A 25480-nucleotide genomic window follows, 5' to 3' on the forward strand; every position below is an offset into this window, starting at 1 on the left:
TTGCTAGAGAAGCATCTATGGATGCAAGCCAGAGTTTTGCTCATTTTGCTGGCTGCAACATCACATTGGTGGCTCATATTCATCTTGTGGCCAATCATGACCCCCAAGTCCCTTTTGGCTGTTGTGCTAGCAAGCATAGCACTGCTGAGCCTATAAGCATGCTGCGGGTTTTTCTTTCCAAGGTGGAGTACCTTGCATTTTTTGGCGTTGAAGGCCATCAGGTTTTCATCTGCCCATTTTCCAAGCCTGTTAAGGTCAGCCTGGATTACTATCCTGTCCTCAGGTGTGGACACTTTACCCCAAAGTTTGGTGTCATCAGCGAAGTTGGCCAGTACACTTCTGACACCAATGTCCACATCGTTAATGAAGATGTTGAAAAGAATAGGCCCAAGGACGGAGCCTTGGGGGACTGTCACAGGACGGGGTCTTTAATGATGGCTGTGATCTCCCCAGGCCCCTTGACCTTGCCAGTTTGGCCTGATGGGCACCCTCAGTTCTTGCCTGCCACGTCTTTGATGGAAAATATAAATAGGGAGGCTGCCTTTAAGTCCTCTTGGGCACGGTTTGATGGACTCTCCAACCCCGTGGGTTCCTGGACCCCTTGTGCCCTGTTTTACAATAGGCGTTTTGGGGCACCCTAGCCTTATGGGCTATATGCGTGGCTCCAACCGCCCCTTTACCACGCCCCAAGCCTCGCAGATGGTACTGACGTTGTCCGGTCTGGGCCTTGTTGTAATTTGGCCCCCTTGTCCTCACTAGGCTCTCTGCAGCTCTCTCTGCGCCCTCTCTAGTGCCGAGGTCAATGCACCCCAAATGTCATGCCCTCTCTGGCGCCAGGGTCCCCACACTGCTGTGGGCCCCCAGTGATGCCTCCTCCTTCCCCAAATAGCCTCACCCAAACCAGTGGTCTTATAAAACAGCAAACAAAACATAAGCCCCTGGGCTATAACATAACACAAGCTACATAAGGTGTGCTCGGCCCCTCTACATTACCCAGAGCAGACCTTAGTCAGGCCTCTTCCCTTCACATGCTTCAAGAGGGCTCCTTCTCCCTTGGCCACCAGCAGAGAACTACCTCCTAGTCCCCAGCCTGGGGTTTATATGGGCCCAGGGCCCTGCCCCTTCCAGCCAGCTGACCAGGTGGTTGGCAACCTGCACCTGGACTCCTGTCTGGCTCTTTGGGCTCTTCCCAGGCAGTTCCTGCTCTTTGAGGAGCAGGCACCCCACTGGTCACAGTGCACCACAATGATTGAGTTCCATCAACTACCACTCTCTGGGTCCAACCTCGAAGCCAATTCCCCAGTCAGTGGACTGTGATGTAGCCAAGGCCGCAGTTGGCCAATTTTTCTATAAGATGATCGTGGGATACCAGACTGAAAGCTTTTTTAAAGTCAAGATATATGACATCAATCACTTCTCCCTTGTCCAGGTTATATGTCACCTGGTCGTAGAAGGAGATGAGATAGGTCAGGCAAGACGTACCCAGAACAAACCCATGCTGGCTATCCCTGAAGAAGTTGCCTTCAGCCAGTTTGTCAAGAATGGTCTCTTTGATGATTTTTTCTAAGATCTTCCCCAGAATAGAGGTCAGGCTGATGGGCCTGTAGTTCCCCGGATCTACTTTCCTCCTTTTCTTGGAGATAGGCACCACATTGGCCTTCTTCCATCTTTGGGCACTTCGCCTGAGTGCCACAAGTCCTCGAAGATCTGTGCCAGTGGCAGAGCTATGATACTTGCCAGCTCCTTAAGTACCCTGGGATGTAAGCTGTCTGGGCCAGCTGACTTGAAGATGTCCAGCCTCCAGAATGACCTGGATAGCCTGGAAAAATGGTCTGCAGTCAATCAGTTGAGATTCAGCAAGGACAAGTACAAAGTCCTGCACTTGGGACAGAATACAGCAATTGCATGCACAAATACAGGCTGGGGAATGATTGGCTAGGTGGCAGTACTGCAGAGAAGGACCTGGGGATTATAGTAGAGACCATAAACTGAATTTGAACCAACAGTGGGCTCTTCTTGCAAAAAAGCCAACAGTCTACTAAGTTGTAATAATAGTAGTGTCACTTGCAAATCAAAGAAAGAGATTCTTCTGCTCTGTTCAGTACTGATGATACCTCACCTGTAGTATTGTGTCCAGTTTTGGCACCCACACTTCAAGAATGATGTGGACAAGATGGAAGTTTAATACAGAGCAACAGAAATAATTAGGGACTTGGGAAGTAAGACTTATGAGGAAAGGCTGATAAAACAAGAGTGAGTTAGTCTGGAAAGAGAAGACTGAGGGAAGATTCATTAACAGTCTTCAGATACCTGAAAAGCAGTTAGAGAGAGGATGGTGTTGGGCTTTTCTCTGTGACAGTAGAGGACAAGACCAGGAGCAGCATCCTCAAGCTGCAGCAGGGTAAATTTTAGGTTGGAGATTGAGAGGAACTTTCTGACTTATGAGGGTGGTTAAGCATTGGAACAGGCTGCCTAGAGAAATTGAAATCTCCATTTTTGGAAAATTTTAAGAGTAACTTGGACAGACATTTGACTGGGATGGTTTAGTCAAAAACGATCCTGCCTTGAGCAGGGGGATGGACTAGATGACCTTGTGAGGTCCCTTTCAGCCCTTCTTTCTTATGATCTTATGTCCCATCCAGCTCTGTGCTGGGAACAGGGAAGTATTTGGTTCTTAAACCTGGTGCATCACTTCTCAAACCTGAACAGGCTGGAAGCACAGTGTGACCACCATACCCAACACCAGGGCATTGGGAGGAAAGTGTCTTGTGATGCTGTGCAGCACCAGCTATGGCAAAGCAAGGACCAGCTTTATAGGGTGAAAATGGATGTCCCTAACAGCCCCCTTCTCCCAAGGCAGTTTCCTGCCATAAGGCCCTTTCAGAGAGAAGAGAGAATGAATTGCTCAGCTGAAGATAGGGAGAAGTGGGAAAATGCCATGTGTTGTGTCTATAGGAAACCCAACATGAACTCAGTTTCATTATTATTCTTTTTAAAGTTTTCTTTCAAACTGTTTCAGAATGTCCACAGAAGGAGCTAGTGCCCTTCACTACAAGATGCCTGTCCTCTCTGAGGTGTTAAGAGGCTGACTCAGCAAATCTTGTTGACATTATATAGTGAACTGAGATATTCAGAGGGATTTAGATGTTCACTTCCCACTGAAACCAATGTGGATTGAGTACCCAAGTGCTCTACTCTGTTTTGCAAATCACACCCATGCTGTTTGTTTCTATACCTGACATCCTGAATAAGGTGCTACAGCTAATGACTGTGCTAAAATAGAATATCTTACTGGTTGGTTATGGGTAAACAGGTAGACAAACATTTGCCATTGAGCCTACGTCAGAAGCTGCGCCAGGAGTTCAAGTCTAAGCCCCGGATATTTGAGGTTATCCCCTCATCTGGAATTCTTGCTCCAGGGGAGCGACTCAATCTACAGGTCAAGTTTGCCCCAGCAGAAGAGGTAAGATTGGTTCTAGTGTTGCTCAGAGATGAGGTGGGCAGTGTGGTGCTGTAATTAGAATGGCAGACTGGGAGTAAGGGGAGAGGGTCTAGTTCCATCTCTGCCACTGCTGCACTGCATGGCCTCATTTCCCCCTCCATACTTGCCTCTATAAAGCACTTTGAGACCACTTAGTTAATTTTGCAGGGGAGTGTAAAGTATTATTGTGTCATATGACTCTTCTTTTTATGGCTTTTATAACAGGGGGAGCATTCACACGTTAACCTAGTGCTGCCCTTCTGGTCCCTTAGTAACCTCTTCACCCTTAAGGTTGACCCAAAACTCACCTGATGATCCTTTCAACAGCCCTCAAGCTGTTCCCTTAAGCAGAGAAATCCCATGAAGAGAAGCCATTCCCCATACTTGGTTCTTTCCCTACCTATTAACACCCTCCTAGGCTTCTTGAGAGCAGCTTGCTGGACTGGCTGCATATACATAGGAACACAGGAATGGCTGGGTTCATTCAGGTGAGAGGCCCAACTAAACCAGTATCCCATCTCCATCAATAACCTGCCCTCATTGTCAGGGTGTGGAGTCAGTAGTGGGATAATCTGCCCTATGGTAGTTCTTATTTTGGTGTGATACACCTGTGTCAGGTATTAAGATCAGGTAGCATAACCTCATATGAGCTCTTTTGGGAAGCGGTAAATCTATCCCAAAGCTATCTGGCACCTGAGCCTTTCACTCCAAGGTATTTTTAGTTTATTTGCCATTTCACAATTATGCCTTCACCCAAAGCTAAATGGAAAACACACGGAATGTCATCTTGTGTTTGTCTTTGCCCTAAGCCTCAGTTGCTGTCTATGACCTAGATGTCATAATTGGTCCTGCAACTAAGATGAGCATAAATGCAAATACTGTGCACTTTGGGCCAGATTCACCATTGGTGCAAGTCAATGGATGCAGCTCATTTGATCTCAGTGGACTTGATTCTGTGTACACTAATGGCAGTTTTGAGCCTGGTGTGTCATCTTGTATTTTTTTTAAACAAGAAATGTGAAGGAATCTCATGGGTTTCTCTTTCTCTTCTCAGAGGTTCTACAGCAACCAGTTGACAGTTCACATTTCCCAGAGCAGCCAACGGCTGCCGTTGCTGGTCTCTGGGCATGGGCTGGAGCCACGTCTGGAGTTTAACCCCTCAGTGCTTGAGTTGGGGCCCATGCTGCCTTATAGCATTGGGGATGAGGCAGAAGTGGTGGTAAAAAACCCCTGCAAGTTTCCCATTGAGTTCTATTCCTTGGAGTTTGACCAGCAGTACCTGGCTGAGGAGAAGGTGAGAGGGGAGGGCATCTTATTGCTAGTTAACACCTGTCAGTTCTCCAGCATTTCTGAAGTTTCCCATTCCTTATTAAGCAAGACCAACTAGTACAATGTCAGACTTAGTGGGGGAGGAACTGTGGTGTGGGAGCTGTGACTGTGGCCTCCAGGGATATTTCTGTTTTACTGCTTGTCCTCAAACTCCCTTAGATTATCTCTCTGTGCAGTATTCTGAGTACATTCCCTGCTGCTCTGTGGCACTGAAACTTCCTGGAAAAGTAGTTTGGAACTGGTAGAAGTAGTTTGCATGCTGAACCTTGGTTTTGCCACTGTGATATGTCTCGTGCCTGGCAACATAGGATAAGGGGAGTGCTTGCAGAGGGCAAGTCCTTGGGCTCTTTCTGAGGCTTGTGAAATCCCTGGTACAGAAGAACAAAACAGATTCTTGAAAGCTGTCCTATGCCTATGTTGTTGTGGGTTTTTTTTGGCCTTAGATTCTGCGAATGCTGAAAGGCTATGATTCCCATAATATCTTGCTCCTGCCGCCTCGCACCCCAGGTGAAAAACTTCCTCCAGAAGTGCTGGAGTGTTACAATGAACAAAAGAAGATACAAGATGAGCAGGCTAAGACCAAAATGGTGGAGGCAGTAAAGCAAGAGAATGGTGAGGACTTTCAAACAAGGGGAAAGGGCAGATTCTTGTAGAAATTTAAGAAACAGAACTGTATGACATTGACCTCAACGGTGTCTAGGATTATCCTGAAGGTTGAGGGTTTAATGCAGTGCAAAAGGCTAGCTAGTGAATCCCAGCTGTTCATGCTAATATAGTACATTACTAGCTTTCTGTGGCTGTCCTTGTCTCTAGCACTGAGTCATTCACAAAGTGAGCCCTGGATATAGTGAGCCTGACTTTGCTCTGACTTACAGGTGAGTCTCCATAGACAGATTTCCCTGGATGTGACCAAAGACTCATGCTCCGTCTGCTTTATTATACCAGTGTAAATCTGGAGTAACTCCACTGAAGTTATTATTCCTTATGTCTTGTGGTTAAAGCAGTTGAGAGCAGGGTCTAGCCCATGAATGCCTGCCCTTGGAGAAATCTTTGGGTGTTGCTGGAGACAGGGTGAGGTATGTCATGTCTACTGAGATTGGTCTTTTGCATTGAGCATTACATTGAATCCTGTTGAGACAGAACCACAGTTGTCAATTGAATCCTACCTGAATTTCTGTGAGGCTTCAGATGAGCAGGCTTAAGCAGTCTCTCATATATTTCTCCATTATGTTCACACCCGAAAAAGTACTACAGTTTGGCTCAACTAGAGGCTGATTACTCTATGTGTAGCCATCTCTCCTGGTCTGAAACAGAAGCTAATTATTTTAAAAGTAAAAAAGTCTGATATATATGGGATGTCACTGATTTATAAGCGTAGTTACTGTATACAGTAGATAACAGTTATTTTACTTGCTGATCTGGTCCACATATTTGGTCAGTGAAGCTTCTGTGTAGCACAGGAAATAGAGGTGGTATTTTAAAAGCTTAGTGTGATTATGTTTGCAAATTAAAACCTGAGTTAGGGTTACTGTTATTCCTAGGATCATACCCTTTGCTGCTTATGAATGTTAGGACAACTTATGGGTCTGCATGAAAACATCTACAGATCTCAGATGGTTGCTTAATATTATCACTGACAAAAAACCTGCCCAAAAATTTCTTTTGCAAGGCTTGGTATTTGCCATTCATCATTTTGCATTCCTATTCAAGAGGAGTAAAAGTTTCAGTTATCCAGAACAGAAGCAGAAACCATGTCATGTGAGTTTGATGATTATTCACACAAGAACAGTAGCTAGTCAAAATGACCCATTTGGGGTGGGGGGGAAAAGCCATTGGCTGAAATTTGCTCTACAGACTACCTGTCAGTAAATAATAAATACATTTGTAAAAAAACACTCCAGTTGAGCCATGAGTTATTTGCCTTGATGTAAGAATAGTAAGGTGAAACTCTCTGGCCTGTACAGTGCCAAGTATCAGACTAGATGAATGTTCCCATTCTGGCTTTAAAATCCATGACTAAGTGAAGATTTGGAGTAGACTGTGGACAGTGAAAATCACTCCATTCAAAGCAGCCATTGTCACACCTGCTGCTGTAGTTCATCTTTGCCCAGCACCCAGCAATAAAGGCTCAAGGGTGAAATTCTGGTGTAAGACCTGAGCCCTCCCTCGAGCCTACTCTTACACATGCAGATAAGAAATGCAAAGTGACGAACAGCAAAGAACAGCTTTATCTGCCTGTGTTTATCCTCCCCTTACCTCCTTTTCTGCCTCTGCATCTTTCTTCCTGAGCAGATGATGAAGATAGCCTGTCTCTGTCAGAGCATGGAGCGAAGCACTACCTTTCCGAGAGCGTGCATACTGCCTCTTTCTGTGCCTCGGTCATTCGCTCTGCCTCCCTTGTTGAGGAGAGTCGAATCAACAAGGCAGACTCTAAACTTGAACCAGATGATGATGAAGAGGAAGATTTTGAAAAAGGTAAAATGTGTTAGGCAGTCCTTCCAATCTCTCCTCAGTCTTCCCACACCTGTTCATACCGGTCCCTTTCTGAACATCACTAGGCCTTAAATCCTCCCTTTTGTTTCAAGCCTGGAAATTTGGGCTGGAGAGCCCTAGATCCATTGGCCATAGCTCCTAGATAGCAGTGGTTTTGCTAGCTCCAACCTGGTCCTCTCCCTCCTGATCCTGCATACTCTTCTGTTCAAAAATACAGGAGCTCCTGAAATCCAGCCTTAACCCTCACACATTAAAATCATGTCTGTTCTGCTGTATCTGGGCTCCAAAGCTGGACAGATAGAGGTAGTTGTTCCTGAAGAATATTTCAGCTAAGTTTACTGTGCAGTTTTGCACATATGTGGGTTTGCTTGCTGCCATACCATGCATCTGGGAATCCTTGTGGCCTACTGTCACCCTCCTTCTCCTGGACTAGGTCCTCAGTGCCTCTGCTGCATCCTGCATGACCTTTCCATTTCCCTCCATTTAACCCCTCTTCTCTTCTAAGGGTACAGGCGGTTATTTGCTCACAAGGGCTGTATGACACTCCTCCTTAGCTCCATTATCTCAGCACTGTTCTGTTGACCCAAAGAATCACTGTTAAACAATATGAAGCACATTTTTCCTGCTCACCTATGCCCAAGCCTAGCTTTGACATCATACCTGGCCCCAGATACTGGGAGATTGACACAAAGGCCAGAAATCAAATAAAAGTCTCCCGCCTGGCAGGGAAGAACATTATAGCCAGGGAGATACCTGTCACTGTCATTTATAGTGCAATAGTTTACCATGTCACATTCATTAAAGGGAGAAACAGGGGCTTTATGGTGGAATTGCTTTCCTAATAAGGGAAGGAACAGGGACATAATGAGAAAGGAAGCAGTTCTTTGCAAGTGTTCCAGCTAACTGGGAGAAGGGCCATGAAGTATCTTTTACAGTCAGATCTCCTTGTGTGATACTTATGACTCAGCAAAAGAAAACGCTGAGGAAGAGGAGGAGAGCTGCATGCAGAGACTATTTGGCTATGCAGGATTCCTTCAGGCACTCCAGAGTTTGGCTCTCACAGCATAATAGCTTGATCATTAGAGCTGTGCGAAGCTTCAGTCCCTGATTCAATCTGGTGGAGATTCGGCCTGATTTGGTGGCTGAATCTCCAAATCCAAATCGAATCAGAGGACCCTTTAATCTCTCCAAATCAAATTGGAACCCTCCAAATCAATTTGGAAAGATTCAGAAATTCGGACATAGATATAGCTTTAAATGTTTTTTTCTACATGCCTCTAGGTAGCAAGCAGCTTGTGCTCACTGTGATGCTGGGGTGGATGGAGCATCCCACAGGAACACAGGGGGGCCCCCTAGCGTGCTCCCCAGCAGAACCAGAAGTGGACCAGAAGTACTTCTGGCCAAGCACATGGAGGGCCCCCTGCACTCCTGTGGGACACGCCATGTGCCCTAGCATCGCAGCGATCATGAGCTGTGCCTAGTACCTCAAGGTATGTAGAAAAAAATTTTAAAGCTGTGTCTGTGTTTGAATCACTGATTCTCCAAATCAGCATCGAATCTTCAGATTCAGGTTCAGCCGAATCAAATTGGGGACAATGATTGGAATCAACAAATCAAACCACTGTCCCTGATTTGGGCCAAATCCAAATCAGAATCAAATAGGGCCCGCTTCGCACACCCATATTGGTCATCACTTTCAGTTCCTGCCTCTAGGAGTGTAAAGAATGTCTGTTAAGTTGCATCTAGTCATTACATTGCAGACTGCCTAGGATCAAACCCATAGGGAGTGTGAAGTCATTTCCTCCTGCGCTCTAGGGGTTACTGAGCAGAGAACTGGGAAAGTGTGTGTTTGACAGTATTCACGACAGACAATGTAACTGTTCCTTCCCCCCTCTATCAGTCTGTTTGCTAAGCTTCCAGCACCCAAGATGCTCATGCTGGTGAACCTTTGTTCAAATAGGATAGCAAGGAGCACACAAATGCCTGAGTTCACAGAATTATACTTGCTTAGAGAAGACAAATAGAAGTCCTTAGTGCATGATAGGGGTTAGGGCATAATAGGCCCCTGAGGGAAGGCAGGGGTCAGGGGCTGGGTCAGAGTTCAGAAGCCAAGTTCCCAAGTCTGGAGGGAAATCCGGGGGCAAAGTCCAGTACACAGGTCAGGTCGGGATCCAGAAAACCGGCAACCAAGTTACCAGGGCAGGCGAGCAATCTACAGGGCAAAATTCAAGCACTGAATCAAGCCAAGTATCAGGAAACAGGTCTGAAAGGGAATTCTAGAGCCATAATCCAGGGAAAAGCTGAAGCCAGGGTCAGGAACTAGGAAAAAACAGAGAGAGCAGGAATCAAGAGTCTTGCCACAGCAGACTGGGTCAAAACTGTTGACTGGCCTGGAAACCTGTGCCCCAGCTAAGTCTAATGCTAGGCAGCCCTCTCAGAAATCAATCAGGATGCTTATTGGTCACTGCTCCTAAACTGGGGCAGAGTTTCTTAGCTGGTGACTCACTGCAGATGTACCTGCTTACGTATTTGTCCCAGACTGGCCTGCCTGATCAGCTACCATGTAGCTCTAGTCCCACTGGAATTTCCTAATTTGCTGGATCTCCTTTCCCCAAGGAATCTCCCAGATATTTGAGCGTGCTGTCAGGGACTGAGGAAAGATCCAAGCCACTGGGAAGCAGGAGGGTTATTTTTAACCTCTGTTTCTTTGCTACAGAGAATTGGCAAAGCATTGATGGCAGCTGCCAAACGGCTGTGGGAGAATTAGACAATAATCCGGTATCCAGAGCTATAGCTCGCCACCTTGGCATCGATATTTCTCCAGAAGGCCGTGCAGCCAGGAACCGCAGAGGCATTGTCATTATAGTCCATGGAGCTCCTCTTACAGGTACACAGACTGTTCCCTTCCAGAAGGACCATTTTCTAACCACAAGGAGACAGGATGAGGGAGTAGAAATGAAAGCAGTGATACATTTCTTATATTTTCTGATTGTCTTCTTCAGGCAGCTTGGAGCTGTGTGGAAATTTGGCCTTCCAGCTGGTGATAGCAGGGCAAAAGATGGAGTTATGACTAGTCCTAGTCTGAGATCAAATGTTAGGCCTCTCAGCCCAGTTCTCTTCTCGCACCTATATTACATCAGCATAACTCCACTAATGTTAATATAGTCCTGATCGACAACAGTATCTGTGATAGAAATCAGAGTGCACATCTCTAGGGAAAAGGAAGTTTCTAGCCAGGATTGACTACTTAGAATTTGATGTTAGTCAGCACCTAGAAAGACAGTGATACAAATTGTATAGGAAGCTGCTTTTGCTGAAGGTAAGACATACAGAACCTGTTGTATAACCTGTGAGGAGCTGCAGACATAGCTCATTAAAACAATGGAGCTGTAGGGCCATATCTCTTGAAAACAAGAGCAGAGAGAGTATGCCTATGTGCAGTGTTTTTTTTTCATTTAAAAAGGGGAATATTCAAATCCTTATACCTGTTTGTATTAGCATTAACTTGGTGCAAACACATTGTAACCTTTTTCATGATGATGTGATAGGTTCGGAAAATAAGTCACCTAGCGTTAATTCATCAGACGCAAGTTGTAAATGGTAATGTACTGATTTAGCAAACCTGCATGCTAAGAAAGGAATTAGTTGCATGTCTAGGAGATAAAACAAGGAATAGAAGGGCATAAAGATGAAACGGCAGTTGACCCCTTTCTTCAGAACACAGCCTCCCCATCTATCTTTCCCACAGTTTGTATTTTACAGTATGTTTGCATACCTGCTGAGTACCAGATTGATGAAAGTTGCATCACTTTTCAAGCAGCCTTGGTTTCTTATCCTCCTTGCTTCAGTATGTATCTTGAGCTGCTGTTTACATCACAGTTGAATTTGGGCCAGAAATATCAATGGCATTTTCATTTAATTAGGTCATAGTTTGCTGCCCTGGCCCCGTTCGTGGCATAACTCCATTGACGTTAGTTAGTCAAAGTCCTCCCTATCCACATAACCAGTGTGAGAGAGAATAGACTCAGGGCCATAGGACCCATCACACTAGAGGCACCTGCTAGTTCTTGTTCAAGTGACAGTCACTTGGGGACACTGTTTACACAGGTAGCAAATCCTGCAGAAGAGCATTTCAAAACACTTATTGATAATATGAAGTTCCTACCTGAAGATGCACTTGTGTGAGTGAGTGTCATCAAAGAAGCATTTCTTTCTTTAAAGGAAAGACTTCTGCAGCTGTCTCCCTGGCCAGACACTACAGCACTGCCTGCTTGTCCATTGACTCTGTGGTAATGGAAGCCATCTCAGACAGGAGCAGTTCAGCAGGGCTTCGCGCAAGGGAGCTGTGTATCAAGGCCACCATAGAGCAGGCACAGCGGGAGGCAGAGGAGGCTGGTAAGCAATCCAAACATCAGGAGCATAAAGACTGGACAGCTGTGCCGCACAGAAAAATGGCAGACACAACCACTGTCCCATTTCAGTAATACAGCCCTGTCATTCCTTCATTTTCTTCACATTGTATAAAAAATTCTTCAGTGACCCATGGAGGCCTATGAAATACTTAGAGATGCATGAAGAGAGCTTTGATATGCCTGTGTATGAGGTACCAAGAAGAACTCTATAGATGGTGGAAGCAGGAATATCAAATAATCTTTATTTTCAGCTACATTCCTACCTCTAGTTGAGAGGGTTGAACACAGTTATGGGATTGGAGCCTTGAAATCAAAAAGAAAATCGGGGATTAGAGACATAGAACCCCCTGTAATGCAGTTCCTGCTTATAGTTTAACATAGATTGTGGCAATTACAATCTCTGTCTCTCTTGTGTCTTCACACTTAGGCATTCCTTCTTTTTCTTCTTCAGCCTTATCCTAAGACAAGGGCAACTGGTATCTTAAAGCCACTTTCTCTGCACTGCTCTATTATTCAGCAGATTTGGCATGTTGGAGCTGGTCCATGGCATGGTCTGGGGTATGGGGTCAGGTGTGATCCTGCACCCAGGGCCAATTAGGTATGTGGGGTCAATCTGCGGGTCTGACCTGGTGTCCAGGGCTGGCCCCACATGCCAGATCAACCACAGACTCACCTCACAAGTTACATCTGGCTGTGGACCAGCCCTGCACCACTATTTTGGCTCACAGGGCTTGATAGATCAGGCAACAACGGTATAAACTACTTGTTCACATTGTAAGAGAACATGTCCTGAGGACATCTCACTCACTCACTCTCCTTACTTCAGAGTTTCCCTTGCTACTTATCTGCCATGTCTTGATGTTCAAACAATTAGAAAAGAAAAAAGGGAGGTGAGGTATTAGTCATGATCAGTGGTATGCTGTGAGGGCAACATTTTTCTTCACAGGGCTCCTCCTTCCCTAAAGCCTGCACCTTTCCACTCCCAGATGGGTCTTGGTTACAGGCTTAACAGTTCCACCCATGCTCCCCAGTCTGGGCTCATCTTCTTTGGCCCTCCAAAGGGAGTCTATTGTCAGGTATCCTGTCTCTGGCTCCAGCTCTGCCTTCTGGCTCTGGACCAGACTCTAGCTCTGTCTTCCAGCTCTGGCTCTGGCTCTGCCTGTCAGCTCCAGCTCTGGCCCTGCCTCCCAGCTCTGGTCCCAGCTCCGGCTCCAGCCTTCCCACTCCGGTCTCAGCTCTGACTCCAGCTCCTATTCTGCGTCTCCACACAGCCTGTACAATCCTAGTCAGTCTCATGCCTTCCCTCTCTGAGGGACCTGCTTGTATGCTGGTAGCTCCTTTGAGCTTCCAGTGGAACTTCCAGCACCCAATGGGAGTCCACTCCAGCTGCACATGACAGCGCGATGCCTGAGCCGCCCAGTTTAGAATCAGCCAGTTTCTGGGTGGCCAGCCACGGTCTCCCAGAGTCCATTCCACAACCCTGGGGCCCCGAGGTAAGTCCCAAGACAGCCTTTGGTCTGACTGGCAAGCCCAAACCATAACAGGGCCCAGGACTGGCACCCTGTTACACACATCTTTTTTTTATTTTTGTGCTTTATTGAGTACTCCTTTCTTGTCTTTGGCCATTTTCTGGACCTCACTATTCTACCAACATATTTGTTGTTTAATTCTCTTTATTTTTTTGGTTTTACCCAACACTTTTTTAGCAAGTGTAAAGTAACCTACTTGCCTTCATCCCAAAGCATATTGACCACAGGCTCTTCATAGTCATAAGACTGTAAATTGACTTCGTTATGTTGTGCTGGCTTATTGCCATGATCTAGCTGCCACCACTTAATCTTTCCCTTATGTTCTCTTTCTAACTTACTGTATCCCAGGGTAATAACCCAGATCAGCAGTTAGGGCACCATGTTTGGCCATTATACTCACACTGAGAATCACTTTACAATCTTCTACTTCCTTTATCTCTTTAGTCATTATGAAGCCAATTTAGCTTTTGTTAATGGTTAAGCATTCATCTTTTTTCTTGAAAAGCATGTTTACCAATGGCACACTAGAGGTCTTTGCATACTCAAAGTGGCTCCTTCCTCATTCTTTTGTCCATATTTGTAACCCCCATGATCTTTATCATTTTTCTGCAATATTTATCAAGGTGTGTTCATATCTGCTTCTCAGATAAGCCTTTCATTAAATGGAAGAGCTTCTATAGATGCATCTAATGTAGTTATAATGTCATATTTTTGCTTGTTTGCAGCCCACCTGTGAATAATATGCATTGATGATGTGAATTACTTTCCCTTCTATTTAAAGTTTCACTGCCATCAATCTGTCATTGATTCTTTTCATCTCCAGGATGAAGCCTTCACTGAGAATGAACCCAATTCCATTTCTCTGATTGGAATTACCCTATAACTTGTATCTGGCAAGTGTGTTTTGCATTACTCAGCTTCTGAGCCTTCAGAGCTGATTGGACGTGGAGCTGTCATTGCGGGGGGAAGGGTGCAGGATTCATAGATTGTAAGGCTGGAAGAGACCTCCAAAGATCATTGGGTCCAGCCCCCTGCACCAAGCTGGAAAGATAACTGAGATAACCTGACCCTCAGTTATCTTTCTTGCTTAGTGCGGGGGTTGGATGTACACTGAGTGAAAAGTGCTGCTTGAAAACTGTCCTTCAAAGTGAAAGAATTGGGGCTGGTGTAAGGTGCTGGGTTGACATCTCTGGAAAACAAAGCCATGAGTCTACCCACAGCACAAATGCATCATAAGCAGTATCAGCTTCATAGGCACTAATCTGTTATGGGCTCTCTGTGCTTTTGAAAGGGTCCACCTGTGTCCTCTACCTTAAGTGTTGGGCTCCATCCCTTGCTTTTTAATACAGAAGGATGACTTGTTTATTTTGGTGAAATAGGTAACTCCATTCATGGGTAGATCCAGGATTTTCATGAGGGGATGTCATGTCCCCTTCACCGGTAGAGCACATGTTCAATGAAGAGAGCTCATTAAAAATGTGCCACACAGTGAAAGGGGCTGTAGCTGCAGCCCCTCTCTGTGATCCTGGATGCGAGTGAGTTCCCACCAGCTCCCGATGGAGCTCCACATGTGCTGTGAGCTCTGAGCTCACTGGCATGGGGTCACTGGCTGCTGCTCCCTTCCTTTCCCCTGCATCTGAATTCAGTGGCAGGAAAGGAGGAGGGTAGAGAAGAGTGAAGAGCATCAGGCTCCACAGCAGCTTGAAAGCAGGAACTCTGAATGGAGCCCACACTGACCAGTGGGGAGCTCCTAGCAGGAGCTACACTGGAGTGCCAGTAAGCTGAAAGCTCATTGCACATGTGGGACACAGCTGAAGAAGGAGTGTAGCCATGCTGCTGTTCCACCTCTGGATCTGCCTCTAGCCCTGTTTTGCCCCTTGCTGGAACATATTCTGCTCCTTGTAGTGTGAGAGGGGCAGGAGGAAGGTGCATTGATTTGGAAGTGCCTTTCAGCTCTCCAGCCCTCTGGCCAGGTAATAAGCAGTGCTGGCTATTGATGCAAGGTTGGTCCTATGCAAGGTTGACAAAATGTACTCTCTTAATTTACTCTCCTAACTTACTTGGTACGGGCCTTTGTTACTTTGTGCCCCATTATAGTATCTGAGCACCAAACGTCTCTGGTTTTATAATGCAGCATCCTGTTTTATACTATGGCTTGATAGTAAAATAAATTCAGGCAAGGATGTTTCTTCTGCAGGGTCAAGTTGCCTTTCCTGATACTAATAACAGGCTTGTGCTTGATGGACCTAACCCTCGTGGAGTGCTTGAGGATATAGAGGATGGTACATCCTCTGCTTGGGGAGATATCACCCTTAGGAGGGTGCATCATGCTCCTCCATGTGTCTGCTCAGCTCTACTGGCTGGTGTGGGCAGACAGGCAAAGCCAACATATAACTAGACTCAGCTTGAGTTTCCTGGATAAAGTGCCTCTTCACAGTGGGTTTGCATATGGCTCCTGCACATTTGAAGAGTGGTAATCATTGTAGATGTTCTTGTGCAGGTTCGCTGTGAGTTGTTCCGCAAGGAGCTGAACTAGTCTTTCATCCTAGCAGGTCAGTCGGCTGAGCTCTCTGGAGTGCCACCACCTCTGAGCACGAGACTGAGCATTGAGGCTTTGGCCAAGCACACTTCAGAGGGTAGTCAGCAGAGCTCCGAGAGTAAAACTGGGCCACAGTCTGTCACCTCCCGGGGCTATAGAGGAAGTACAGCAACAGGGAGGGGGAGGTCCGAAGGCCATGCATCTCTGTCACAGAAGCAGCAACAGCAGCAGCAGCAGCAGCAGCACCAGTCAGACCAAACAGGGTCACAGGTAACAAGCTATCTGTATCAGTGAATAAAGGATTTTTCAATCATTTCCTAACAGTGTTGGAGAAACTGAGAAGCCTGCCTCAGAGCTGTGCTGGCTCAGTGGGTTACTGCACTGGGCTTTCTTCTCTGAAAACTGAGTCCTTTGCATTCACCAATGAAAATAAGCCTGTTGGTCTTGTTCAGCTCCCCTGTGAACAGAGAAGACCCAAGCAGGGTGCAGAGCCAAGGGCAAATTAGCCTGTGTGGGGCCCTGCCTCCAGATGCAAGGCAGCCAGCGGTGGATTCAGCAGCAGGGGAGTGGGTGCCAAGTGACCAGACGTGAAGCTGGTGGCAGCTCAGTCACCACAACTGCTCCGCTTGGCTCCCCAGGTCCCTCCAAAGCACAGGGCCTGGGGTGTTCGCCCCAATTTGCCCCCCATCCTGGGACAGCCCTGCCCATGAACATTGGCCCGCATGATAACACCACTGCTTAGTTTGTATGGTTTTTCTGAAGCTTCTTTTCCTTCTGTGGTGGTGAACATTGCAGGTTCCCTCCAGCCCAGTTCCCAGTGCTCCTGTCCAGCGACGGCTCAGCATCAGTGCCAGTGTAGCAGGAGAGGTTGGCCTGATGAGCTGTATACTTCCTGATGACTTACTGGTGGAGATCCTCTCGGAGAGGATGCAGGTGTGTCAGGCCTTCCTCTGGGCAAGGGGTAAATGTTGGTCAAGATTCTGTTGTATTTGGGGGAGAGAAAGAGGATGCGTTATTTCCAAGGTAAGCTTAAATCATAGAAAGTTAGGGTTGTAAGGGACCTCAGGAGGTCATCTAATCCAACAACCCTGCTCTAAGTAGGACCAGCCCCAACTAGATCATCCCAGCCAAAGCTTTGTCTAGCTGGGTTTTGAAAACTCCCAAGGATGAAGCTCCCACCACCTCTCTGCGTAACCTGTTCCAGCATTTTACTACCCTCCTAGTGAGAAAATTCTTCCTAATAACTAACCTAAACTTCCTTTGCTGCAGCTTAAGACCATTGCTCCTTGTTCTGTCATCTGCCACCACTGAGAATAGCCTAGCTCTATCCTCTTTCAGAACCCCCTTCAGGTAGTTGAAGACTGCTATTAAGTCTCCTCTCAGTCTCCTCTTGTCTAGACTAAATAAGCTCAGTCCCCCCCCCAGTCTTTCCTCATAAGTCATGTTCCCCAGCCCCCTCACCATTTTTGTTGCCCTCCGCTGAACTCTCTCCAATTTGTCCACATCCTTTCTGTAGTGGGGGGCCAAAAAACTGAACACAGTCCTCCAGATGTGACCTCACTAGTGCTGAATAGAGGGGAATAATTACTTCCCTTGACCTACTGGCACCTACCAGTGCAATCCAATATGCTTTTAGCTTTCTTGGCAACTAGGGCACACTGTTGGCTCATATTCAGCTTATTATCCACTCTAACCCCAAGGTCTTTTTCTGCAGAGCTGCTCTCCAGCCAGTCAGCCCCCAGTCTGTACTGGTACATGGCATTGTTCCTAAGTGCAGAATTTTGCCCATGTCCTTGTTGAACCTCATGAGATTCATTTTGGCCCAATCCTCCAATTAGTATAGGTCCCTCTGGATCCTAGCCCTACCCTCCAGTGTATCTACTACTCCTCCCAGCTTCATCTTATATACAGACTTGCTGAGGGTGCTCTCTATGCCATCTTCCAAGTTGTTGATGAAGACATTGAACAAAACCAGCCCCTGGACCAACTCCCTGGGGGATGCCACTTGATACCTGCTGCCAACTAGACATTGAGCCATTGATTACTACTCTCTGAGCCTGATGCTCCAGCCAGTTTTCTATCCACCTTACAGTCCACTCATCCAGCCCATAATTCCCTAGTTTGCCTGTGAGAATGATGTGGGAGATGGTACCAAAAGCCTTGCTAAAATCAAGGTACACCACATCTACCAGTCTCCCCTCATTGACAGAGCCAGTCACCTCATCATAGAAGGCACTCAGGTTGGTCAGTCATGATTTGCCCCTGCTGAATCCATGCTGACTGTTCCTAATCATCCTTTTCTCCTCCAAGTGCTTACAAATGGATTTCTTGAGGATCTGCTCCATGATTTTTCTAGAGACTGAGGTGATGTTGACTGGTCTGTAGTTCCCTGGATCCTCCTTCTTCCCTTTCTTACATATGGGCACTATATTTGCCCTTTTCCAATCACCTGTGACCTCTCCTGAGTTTTCAAAAATGATGGCCAATTGTTCTGCAATCACATCAGCCAATTCCCTTAGCACTCCCAGGTATATCCCATCTGGCCCCATGAACTTATACACATCCAGCTTTTCTAAGTAGTCCCTAACCTGTTCTTTCACCACTGTTGGCTGCTCACCTCCTCGCCAATCTGTGTTGCCCAGTGCAGTAGTCTGGGAGTTGCCCTTGCCTGTGGAGACGGAGGCAAAAAAGGCGTTGTGCACTTCAGCCTTTTTTGCATCCTCTGTCACAAGGTTGCCTCCCCCATTCAGTAAGGGATCCACCATTTCCCCAATCCTCCTCTTGCTACTGACACATGTAGAAACCCTTCGTTACCCTTCACATCCCTTGCTAGCTGCAACTCATTGTGCTTTGGCCTTCCTGACTTCATCCCTGCATGCCCAAGCACTACTCTTATATTCTTCCCTAGTTATATCTGCAAGTTTCCACTTCTTATAATCTGCTTTTTGTGATTTAGTTTACTGAAGAGTTCCCTGCTAAGCCAAGCTGGTGTTCTGCCATACTTGCTAGTTTTCCTGTGCATCGGGATGGTTTGTTCCCAATGATATGTTAAAGTAATGGAGAGACAGTGCAGTAAGGGCATAGAAAGTAAGACATATGCAAAGAAAACAAATGAGAGGTGCAGATGTGCTCTGGATTTGCTCTAGCTCAGTCAGAAGTTTTGATCCTGATTCAGTCATTCCTGGAAGAAGTCCTTAAGGCTGCAGAATTCTATCTGGATGGTCTGCTCCATACTTCACTTTAAATGGATGAATACATTTCCAGCATTTGGGAATACACCGGACATGTCTGTGCTGGGTGGTGCTGTACTGTAACAAGCCACATGCAATACCTCTTATACTGGAAATAGTGTAGCTACATTCATGGGGTACTGTAGGTGGACTAATTATTTTAACTTAGCTGAACAGAGTTGATTAGCTTGGGTAGCAATTATGCAGCATATTCCAGCTCAGTACTGCCAAGCACAGTAAGATTAATAGATTCATAGATGCTATGTTTGGAAGGGACCTCAAAGGATCATCGAATCTGACCCCCTGCCACTGGCAGGAAAAACTGCTGGAGTCATGTGACCTCAGCCAGGTGCTTGTCCAGTCTTCTCTTGAAGACCCCCAAGGTAGGGGAGACTACCACCTCCCTTGGAAACCAATTCCAGATCCTGGCAACCCTAACCGTGAAGAAGATTTTTCTGACGTCCAACCTAAATCAACTCTCTATCAGTTTGTGGCTATTGTTTCTGATTATTCCAAGGGGTGCCCTGGTAAATAGAGCATCTCCTATTCCCTGCTGCCCCCCACCTGGTGAATTTGTATGCTGCCACAAGACCCCCGGCCTCCCCTCCCCTCCCCCCCTCAGTCTTCTCTTGAGGTTAGCAGCATGGACATGTCCAATGTCCTCTTAAATGGAAATGGGCTCACATCTAGGGAGACAAGACATCTTGGCTTTGGGTTTTCCCTTCTTTGTATATTCTTTTCTCTTTGCCTCTAATTGCACTGGCCTGTCACTGACACTTCAGCATATCATCTCATCTGCCAAAACTGTGTCTAGTAAACAGATTCAGGTGCTGGGATATGTCTAGAATAAACCTCTTTGGAAACTGAACTGGAGTTTTGGGCATTCCCTTTACTCCATTTTAATGAGGTACAGTGACAGTCCAGCAGGAGTATGAAATAACTAATTTAGAAGATGCTCCAGTGATGATGCCTGCTAATGTGCTTTCACATCAAAGCAAGTCTTTTTACCAAATGAGAATACTGTGTCTCTATGTCTTATATTTGGTTTAATTACCCTTTTGATCTTTATTCACAGCTGAGTGACTGCTATCAGGGTGTGGTATTTGATGGCCTTGAGACTCTCTTCACACGTAGTATGTCTTCTGCTCTCCTCTGCTTACTCAAAGCTATCAACAACCGGCGGTACATCTTCTTTGTGAACCTGTTCCAGGATTATGTTGCCATGAAAGCCAGAGAGAAGGCCAAGTTAGAGCAAGAAGGTAAGAAGGATGTGCTCTCACACACACATCCATGTGTCAATTTTGGCATCTCTAGTAGATCTGGTCACAACACTTTTTATTTTCCCCTTTCTGGGAAAATTTTGTTGAGAATAGACACAAAAATGTTTTAAAACAGAAAATTCTGATTCTTCAATGAAAATACAGGAAGTCAGAGTGTTCCTGGTGGGGCTGCATCTCATTGGATATCTCATTTGCATCACAATGTCAGCAACCTGCTACCTTTCCCAGCATTGGTATCTGTAGCTCCCATGATGGCTCTGGGATTTAATTTCATAATGTATGCAGTGTAATAAGGTCAATGCTGTAGGATTCAAACTTTAGGGATACATGTTCTTGGGGACTCTAGCTGGAGTGCAAGCTACTACCAGAGAAGAAACTTAGATCCTCGAATCTATCCTGCACACTAAGCTATAGTTTCAGCTGGTTAACTGTTTCTCTCTTTGCTCTGTGTTGAAGAATGGGAAAAGAATGAAGCTATTGCGAGAGAAAAGGCTCGTCTCCAGGAGATGAATGAGGAAGAATATGATGCCCTCACTGAGGAACAGAAAATTCAGTTTGATAATGAATTGCTTCAGGCCCTACGGGAGCGGAAAAGGAGGTTTGTGAACTTTTTCTCAATGGCTTCAAAGTAGCTTAGCTTCCTAGAACAGGACTTCTTCACTGCCCCATCTCCAGGGAGGATCTTTTGGTCCATGCCCTCTGTTCCTTTTCTGTTAACATTGCCCTGTGCTGTGCCACTGGGAACAACCCATTTTACAGTTGGCTTGTGTGTCCAATGAAACAGGAGTCTTTGTTCTGATGTGTAAGCTGTGAGGAGCAAGTATCCATCATAAGTGGCAGTGGGAACTTCAGTTTCTCTTTTTGGGTCATAATGGAAGAGCTATAGCTCCCAAGAGTGAGGTACAGAGACTCTGCTCTCACACCAGAGGAAACCAGTTGAGCTCAAAGGGCCCTCTGCTTTCTCCAGTTGTAGCCAGGGTCTCAGGACACCTAGGTTTCTACCCAGCTGTTACTGGATTTCTAGGTAACCTTGGTTTTCACCTCGCTGTGCATCAGTACCATCTCCTCAGTGGTAGAACAGGTCTCATTATACGGTAAGGTGATTTTGAGATCCACTGAAGAAACAGATTGGGCAGAGCTAGGTGTCCTCATCATCACTACCATATTTTAATCATGCCGAACTAAAGACTACAATGAAAATTCAGTGGTAATTGTCCTTGAGGCACAGAGAGATCTTGTGTCTTTGTAAGCCTGCATATGAACTATATTGGTTTAACTGAGATGTTATCCTCAAACTAGGTTAAGTTCTTACAGTGCTGTTTTTGCAATTCCCATTTCATCAACTTCTCTTTAGTGGCATGAGCCAGAAGAGCTAACGATAGCTTAGCGTGTGCAAAATGGAGAATTAGATTTCATTTCAGGAAAGAATTCATGTTCAAGAGAAAGCTTAAGCATATGCTTAACTCTAGCCTGAACAGCTCTGTTACTCTGGCTTCAAATACATGCTTAGAATAAGTCAGCCTGGATCATCTAATAGTCCCTTCCAGCCTTGGAGTCAGTGGTTTGGGTCCACAAGACCAGACTCTTGCTGAAAAGCACACATTTCCCAGAGTGATAGATACTTTAGAGCCTATGGGTTCTAAAGGACTAAGGACTTCTTCCAGGAATGACTGAATCAGGACCAAAACTTCTGACTGAGCTAGAGCAGATCCAGAGCACATCTGCACCTCTCATTTCTTTTCTTTGCGTATGTCTCACTTTCTATGCCCTTACTGCACTGTCTCTCCATTACTTTAACGTATCATTGGGAACAAACCATCCCGATGCACAGGAAAACTAGCAAGTGTGGCAAAAGACCAGTTTGGCTTAGCAGGTCTTCTGCCAAACTCAAAAACCCACCATTTCAATTTAGGGAGAACTGAACTGAACTAAAGCCCCATCTCATGTACACAAGGGTTAAGGGACCCGATCCTTAGATCCTACCTGCCTCTCCTGCAGTGAGAAGCGGAGAAGGAGGAAGGCAAGCTGCCGGTGGGCTGAGTGGTCCCTGAGCTGTGTGGGACCCCACTGCTTCCCTCTGCAGTGGCAGTGCCCCCCAGGTAGCACCTGCCCACTGGCACCTGGCCCAGGCAGTCCCAGGGGGTGCCGCCACCACAGAGGGAAGCACCGGGCCCCATGCAGCTCAGGGGCTGTGGAACCCAGTGGCAGCTCATGCAGACAAACTCAACTGAATTAAAAAGAAAAGCAGCAAGGAGCTTGATCTTTTTTCTTTTTCTTTTTTTCTCCCAGAGCCTGCCTGAGCTGTGCAGGGCCCGGTGCTTCTCTCCATAATGGTGGCACCTTCCCACCCCCCCCCCCCCCCCAGGACCACCCAGGCCAGGTGCCAGCAGGCAGATGCCATCTGGGGGGCACCACCATCATGGTTGTGACAGGAAGATGGCTGGGTGTACTGGTGGTATGAGATGGTGGTGGGGACAGTACACAGGGTTCTGGAAGCCCACCAAGCCCAAGCTTCCACGAGCACCTTGGCTTTCAGTGCCCTGTGCACCATTGCACTTTGTTACGTAGCAACTAAAACACCTTGGATGGGTTTTACCTTGCTACGTAACAAAGTCATTTAAAGCAGAATACGCCACTGAGGGTGTAAATAGCAATGCCATTAAAGCAGAATATGCCACTGAGCGTGTAAATAACAACATCATTAAAGCAGCACAAAAGGGCAATTAAGCCGCTTTAAAGGCCAATTTTGTTGTGTGTACAAAGGCCCTCTTACTATACATTTTCTGTCTGCTCTGTTAAAGGGAGATGGAGAAGCTGGCTCGAGAACTGGAGGAAAAGAGGCAGCAACAAGAGCTTGAGCGCCTGCGAGAGGAGGAAGAGATGAAGAAGAAGAGCAAGCGATGGAAGAGGGAGATAAGCAAAGAAAAAGATGAGCCCTCAGGAAAGAAAAGCCAGCTTGGAAGCAAGCAGGTACACAGCTACATTAACAAAGATCCTTACCTCTACCTCAGGGACCTTATCTGCTGCATTGTTCCCATCACTGGAACAACTGAGCACCACAGCAACTGGAAGTTCAGTCACTCAGATATTGCTGTTCCCAGGGACTAGTAGCTGGGAATGAACAGTAAACAGGACTGTCTTTGAAGACTCCTGGTAAACTTCAGTCCTGCTGTTTACCCACTCAGTGGCATTTCCTAATCAGACCATGTAACAAGGGTTCTCCAGAGACTGTCCTGGCTTCCATTTCTTCTCTAGGTGCTATTCCATATGTCAGTTTTGACCTAGGAGTTTGAACAGGTTTTTAGGTCCTGGTATGTTAATTGGCATCTCTCTCCATTTTACCACTTGACATCTAGTATGCTCATATACAAATGTGTGGACTGTCACCATGTTTTAGGCTGGGAACAGGATATTCTCATTGGACAACTACCCAGTCTGGGATTTTTTTTCCCCAATGGTGTTGATGCAACTAACTCATTTTACATTCAGGGCTAGACTTACAGTAGTAATCAGAGATGCTGGGCACCTAGACCTCTTGTTGATTTCATAGCTGCTGTTCACCTCTGAAAATGAGCCTCTAAAGTTTTGTAACTATTCAGGCAGGCTGAGTTTCTCTTTCAGTTTGTGAGAGCTGTTTAGGATTTCAGCTAACATTTGTATCAGTGTTCTTATTGTTTCACTCATGGGTAGTAGCTGAGCTGATGCAATAGAATCATCTACATTAATAAAATTATTTAATTAACTTGTATTCTGAAAGAACCAGCTTCTAGGAAGAAAAGAAAACTACCACAGCTAGTGCTGCTGGAAGATTCAAACCTAATGCAGAGGTACTGTTCATAGATTCATAGATTGTTAGGGGCTGGAAGGGACCTGGTAGATCATCGGGTCCACCTCCTTCCCCCCCCCCTCCCCCCCTTGCACTCGGCAGGAAAAGACAACTGGGGTCAAGTGACCCCAGCGAAGTGACTCTCCAGTCTCCTTTTGAAGATTTCCAGGGTAGGTGACTGCACCACTACTGGATGGACTTTATTCCACAGTCTGGACACCCTGACTATGAAGGAGTTTTTTCTGGAATTGAGCCTGAAGTGACCTTCCAGGAGTTTGTATCCATTGCTCCTGGTCTTCCCCAGGAGCGCCCTGGTGACCAGCTGTTCACCAAGTTCTTGATGTACTCCCAAGATGTAGTGGTAAGCCATTACCAAGTCCCCTCTCAGCCTTTTCTTCTGTAGGCTGAAGAGGCCCAAGTCCCTCAGCCTCTCCTCGTATGGCTTGTCTTGCAAGTTCCTGATCAGCCAAATGGCTCTTCTCTGGACCCTCTCAAGTTTTTCCACGGCCTTCCTGAAGTGTGGCACCCAGAACTGGATGCAGTAATCCAGTTGTGGTCTCACCAGTGTCGAGTACAGTGGGAGTATCACTCCCTTAGTTTTGTATGAATTGCAGTGGCTAATGCATGCCAGTGTGTTGTTTGCCCTGATAGCCACAGCATTGCACTGCCAGCTCATGTTCATAGGATGGTCAGTCACTACTCCTAGGTCCCTTTCAGCTGTGGTGCAAGTCAAATTGTTGCCACCAAGCCTATAGGTAAGTTGGGGATTGTTTGCCACCAGATGGAGCACCTTACATTTCTGAGTGTTGAACTTCATCTGATTCCAGTCTGCCCAACTCTGCAGCCTGTCCAGGTCCGCCTGTATCTGCAACCTATCTTCTGGCATGGCCATGCTCCCCCGTAACTTGGTGTTGTCCACAAACTTGGCCACAATGAGCTTTTCACCCCCACATCCAAATCATTGATAAAAATGTTGAAAACCACCGGTCCAAGCATGGATCCCTGAGGGGAGGGACACCACTGGCCATTTCTTGCCAGGACAACAGAGATCCATTCATGAGAACTCTCTGGGTCCTACCATGCAGCCAGTTTTCCACCCACTGAACTGTTGAGCAGCTAAGCCGACAATCTTCCATTTTTTCCACAAGGATATTGTGGAATACTAGATCAAAGGCTTTTGGAAGTCTAGGTATATAATGTCAACCTTCTCTCCCATGTCTCCCATGTCCAGGTGACGAGGGACCTGTTTGTAGAAGGAGATAAGATTCATAGATTCATAGATGCTAGGGTCAGAAGGGACCTCAATAGATCATCGAGTCTGACCCCCTGCATAGGCAGGAAAGACTGCTCGGTTCAGATGA

General features: G+C 46.3%; 1 protein-coding gene across 2 annotated transcripts in view; it reads left to right on the forward strand.

The window, feature by feature from the left end:
- Positions 1-25480, forward strand: part of HYDIN (HYDIN axonemal central pair apparatus protein) — a 443140-nt gene that overhangs the window by 340604 nt on the left and 77056 nt on the right. For both annotated transcript variants that reach the window (XM_059713716.1, XM_059713715.1), the window contains exons 35-45: positions 3314-3463; positions 4536-4775; positions 5254-5422; positions 7103-7285; positions 10020-10190; positions 11525-11698; positions 15794-16053; positions 16579-16716; positions 20089-20272; positions 20750-20891; positions 23095-23263. In XM_059713716.1, the coding sequence (XP_059569699.1) occupies positions 3314-3463; positions 4536-4775; positions 5254-5422; positions 7103-7285; positions 10020-10190; positions 11525-11698; positions 15794-16053; positions 16579-16716; positions 20089-20272; positions 20750-20891; positions 23095-23263 (1980 nt within the window). The remainder of the gene's footprint in view (positions 1-3313; positions 3464-4535; positions 4776-5253; positions 5423-7102; positions 7286-10019; positions 10191-11524; positions 11699-15793; positions 16054-16578; positions 16717-20088; positions 20273-20749; positions 20892-23094; positions 23264-25480) is intronic.

The sequence above is a fragment of the Alligator mississippiensis genome, chromosome 10 (genome assembly GCF_030867095.1).
Source record: "Alligator mississippiensis isolate rAllMis1 chromosome 10, rAllMis1, whole genome shotgun sequence".
Taxonomy (NCBI): Eukaryota; Metazoa; Chordata; order Crocodylia; family Alligatoridae; genus Alligator; species Alligator mississippiensis.